This window comes from Egretta garzetta, unplaced genomic scaffold (genome assembly GCF_000687185.1).
Source record: "Egretta garzetta isolate BGI_Z169 unplaced genomic scaffold, ASM68718v1 scaffold55, whole genome shotgun sequence".
Classification (NCBI taxonomy): domain Eukaryota; kingdom Metazoa; phylum Chordata; class Aves; order Pelecaniformes; family Ardeidae; genus Egretta; species Egretta garzetta.
The window spans coordinates 3188176-3192784 of record NW_009259863.1 but is presented as its reverse complement, the minus strand read 5'-3'; the positions used below and the strand labels follow the sequence as shown (position 1 = coordinate 3192784).

Here is a 4609-nt window from a genome sequence, read left to right as displayed (position 1 = left end):
GGCTGGGTAGACGAGGGGAGAGCGGTGGATGTTGTCTACCTTGACTTCAGCAAGGCTTTTGATACTGTCTCCCATAACATCCCCATAGGGAAGCGCAGGAAGTGTGGGCTGGATGAGTGGACAGTGAGGTGGATTGGGAACTGGCTAAATGGCAGAGCTCAGAGGGTTCTAATCGGCCATGCAGAGTCTAGTTGGAAGCCTGTAGCTAGTGGGGTTCCCCAGGGCTCAGTACTCGACCTGGTCTTGTTCAATTTATTCATCAATGACCTGGACGAGGAGACAAAGTGTACCATCAGCTGATGACACAACGACCATGAGCCAGCAGTGTGCCCCTGTTGCCAAGGCAGCCAATGGCATCCTTGGGCATATTAAGAGAAGCGTGGCCCGTAGGTCGAGGGAGGTTATCCTCCCCCTCTACTCTGCCCTAGTGAGACCCCACCTGGAGTACTGCGTCCAGTTCTGGGCTCTCCAGTTCAAGAAAGATGAGGAACATCTCGAGAGAGTCCAGAGGAGGGCAACAAAGATGATGAGGGGACTGGAGCATCTCCCCCATGAGGAAAGGCTGAGTGAGCTGGACTTGTTTAGCCTGGAGAAGAGAATACTGAGAGGGGATCTCATCAACACATACAAATATCTGAAGGGTGGATGTCACGAGGATGGAGCCAGACTCTTCTCAGTGTTCCCCAATGAAAAGACAAGGGGCAATGGGCACAAACTGAAGTATAAGAGGTTTCAGTTGAATATGCAGAAGGATTTTTTTACTCTGAGGGTGACAGAGCCCTGGAACAGGCTGCCCAGGGGGGTTGTGCAGTTTCCTTCTCTGGAGATATTCAAAACCCGCCTGGATGATGTCCTATGCAATCTGCTCTAGGTGAACCTGCTTTAGCGGGGAAGTTGGACTAGATGATCTCCCGAGGTCCCTTCCAACCATTGCCATTCTCTGATTCTGTGATCTTCTAAAAGAAAAAGAATTCTTTATCTGCTGGCTTCTAGGGAGAGGAAGGGATAGTACTGTCTTTGTAATTTTTATATACATTTACAATTTGTACAAAAATCCTAAAATAGATTAATACACTGTCAGCTAACAGGTAACTAGATTTTGATGTATGCTATGTACTTTGCTTCATTATTACTAGGCATTAATACTAATACAGAATAAAAGGGAAAAAAACGGTTTTAAATGAAGCATAGGAGCATTGTACAGACCTGTGGCTGAGAAGAACTAGAAGTTGGAAATGAAAGAGTTTCTAAGATGGTAGAGCCTTTCATCTTTCTATATATCAAAAGAGGTTTTATTCTAAGAAGTATATATTAAATATATATAAGAATAAGAATATATAAGATATATTCCAAGAAGTTTGTTTCTAGAAGAATATGGTAAAGCTTAGGAGGTGAGCATAAAAACTAATAAAAAAAAAGCATAAGCAGTCTCTTTTCCCCATACCAATCTACTCTATATACTGAGATCATCAAACCTTCTGGTGTGAGCAGCTTTTTAGAATTTCACAACTTTTACATCATACAGAAACAGTTCAGAAGGCAAATACAAAAGTCTTCAGATAATGCTTTTGTTTTCCTTTTTTGACACTGAGAAGGTAATTTTGCAAACTCTGATGTGCATGTTTCAGGATAACTTTTGCAGTCTCCTTCATACACCATCCTCTAACAGCAAAAATGGTCCTAGCTAAAACTACCTTTAGTTTAATAACTTGTGCAATAAGTTCCCTCACATCACAGCTGCTTACAGTTCAGGTACAGCAATGAGCTCTGATACTTTAACTATGTAATAAGTAAAATAATAGCTTAATCATGGTAACTTGAAATTTTACATGAGTGTCAGAATTATTTCTAAAATATTTTTAAAGTAAACATTAAATACTTTACTTTTATTGTAATGTTACTAATATAAACATAACATCTATATTATTTCATTCATACCTTTCTCCTAATTTGCATATATGAAATTCCATGAGTGGAAAAGAGTTAATCCATTGCCAAGGCATGATACCAATACCTTTTCCAAAAATATAAGTTAATCATTCTGTGAACTATTGTGTGTACTAGATGAAAAATGACAGTACTGGTCAGCCTCCATTGCATACTGCTGACAGTACACTTGCATATGTAGATATGACAGCCTACTGCATTGTGAGATATTATTAGCATGCCCATTTTTAATTTTTCATCTTAAAATTAAACAATAAAGTAGTCCTATATTTAGCACTAAAATTCTGATAACAAATCTAATTTATTCAATGTGTAAATCTGCATAAATTAAAAGCTACCCATTTGTAACCTCCAATGTTATATTTAAATTGTTTCACTTCTCAAACTGACATAATCTGTATCTGTAAAAGTGTCTGGAGTTTGAATGATTCATAAATTCTCGAAAGGACTGAACTAATCTGTGTGAACTAAAATGTGTTTTCAGTCAAGGACACTACTTCATGAAAAAGTTTCCCAAATATGCATACAATTTTGCTTTCCAATATGACTTGTCTTTTTATTGTCAAAAAAAAGTGAAGTCACACTTCATTGCTCAATATATATGACTAAAACTCTTTAGTGTAACACAGTGGTAAGTTCTTACCTTATTGTGATAGGGATGGGTATATCCTTGCTAATGGATTGATTGACAGATACAGTCAGAATGTTCTGAGAGTTTCCACAGCTGAATCGAACTGTTGGTCTTCCCTCCACAAGATACAAGTGAAGAAACTGTTCTCCAAAATTCCTTTCACTAGCTATGGAAACAAAAATGGAGACAGTCACACTTCCAAAAGCATAGGACCTTCCAAAAATATTTCACACTACTGGAACTCCATCGCTAGTCATAATGTCTATGTGACATTCTATCCATAAACAGGACTCTGCTTGAATGACTGTGAGAATAAAATTAAATTCTGTATCAAGACCTGATAACAGGTCAAAATAAAAGAAAATAACCAAAAGACAAACTTTACTTTTACACCACTGTAGTTGCATAAACCCTATGGAGCTATTTACATTAATTGAAGGTGAACTTTTCTGCATATCCAGCAGTGTTATTAATGTGACAAAGGAGACAATAAAAAAATCACAAAAATACTGTAATATGATTTACTATTCCATCAGCTTTTCAACATTATAGAAAACAAAAATTTTAAGAGAACATCTCCTTTTTCTTATAATGTCTGTAAAGATTATGAACAATTCACTTTTCCCAATTAATGATACATTTCAAACTTGATAAGAATAATTGTTATCTACAAAACATCAGACATACTGTGTAACTTGCACAGTTCAAGACACGAATAAAAAGATATTTTAAAAAAAGTCAATCTTTGTTCACTTCCACTAAATAGCGTATTGTAAATATGACAGCAAAGTATTTCTATTTAAATGACAGACGGCACATGGTTCATCTACTAAAAAAAAGCACTGACGCGTACAACTGCAAATTATTTTGGACAGGTATTTTTTAATGAATATGCCCTTTGAATTTTACTGTATTTACTTCTCATTGGATGTAAGACACACTTCCTGTTCAGAAGTTTTATACCTCTTAAAGACAAACTGTTAAAATGTTAAACTGTTTTTGCACTATATTTTACTATATTTAACTGAAGTAAAAAAGACTCAATAGCTAGGTCATGAAATCGAATTTACTGCATATATTTGTTCAGCAGTATTTGAGTGTAAGATGTTCTTCTTAGCTTCCAGAATCATAGTATTTGGAAACCTGGAACCTTGAATTCTAGAATCATATCTATATTTAATTATCTGTCTTCTCTGGAGCACATCTCCTATCCTTCTTCTGTAGTTGAGTTGAGAAAAAAACACAACGCACACACCGTACATATAAACTTTTTATGAGAATATGTGGTAGGAGAGAGCATTTACTTCCTTAAGGTTATCTGATCAACAGCCTTGTCAAATGGGATGATAAAGAAAAGGGGGAAACCAAAACATGCAGAGGCACAAACCTGACCAACAAATGGAGATAGTAACAAGAACCAAACCTGGTCAGTTACACTAACTGGTATGGGCATGTGTTGGAATGCTTATTTCAGATTGAGGACCCTGTCAAAATGGGATGATATGGAAAAGGGGAAGGCAATAAGCAAAACAGACATGACAAACAAAAAGTAACAGAAACAATGACAAGAAACCAGTCTTGCCAAGTCATACTAATGGATGGGCTATCAAGAAGCTTCAGGCATCACTTCAAAGAGTTCCAGCCTGGACTTTGCTACTGAGAAAGGGGCAAACCTGGGCGTCTGGGATACTGGGGAAGGGTTGTGTTGGTGTGACTATGCAAACCAATGAGACAATGTGTACAAACAGAACTGGGGAGGAACAAAGGAGGAACAGACATGAAGGGGTATAAAAGGGGAGGGTTGCCTGTAAAATGGGGCCAGTTGGCATCCTTGTCTGACTGAGCCCTGTGCCTGATCACAGCAGTCTGTCCTGTCTTCTTGTTAAATCCTTTCTTAACTCACTCTGTGTAATCTCACTCTCTATGCTGCATGTTAAGACTGCTGCAAGGACTAAGTGCCAGCTACTGGGACAACCAGTGTGAGTGGGTTTGGTGCCAGCTACTGGAGTCAGACTGAGGATGTAGGTATCC

The 4609-nt window shown here is 37.8% G+C and overlaps 1 protein-coding gene across 1 annotated transcript in view; it reads right to left on the bottom strand.

The window, feature by feature from the left end:
- EYS (eyes shut homolog) overlaps positions 1–4609 on the bottom strand; it is a 904272-nt gene that overhangs the window by 173676 nt on the left and 725987 nt on the right. The window contains exon 37 of the mRNA XM_035895612.1: positions 2591–2744. Within this exon, the coding sequence (XP_035751505.1) occupies positions 2591–2744 (154 nt within the window). The remainder of the gene's footprint in view (positions 1–2590; positions 2745–4609) is intronic.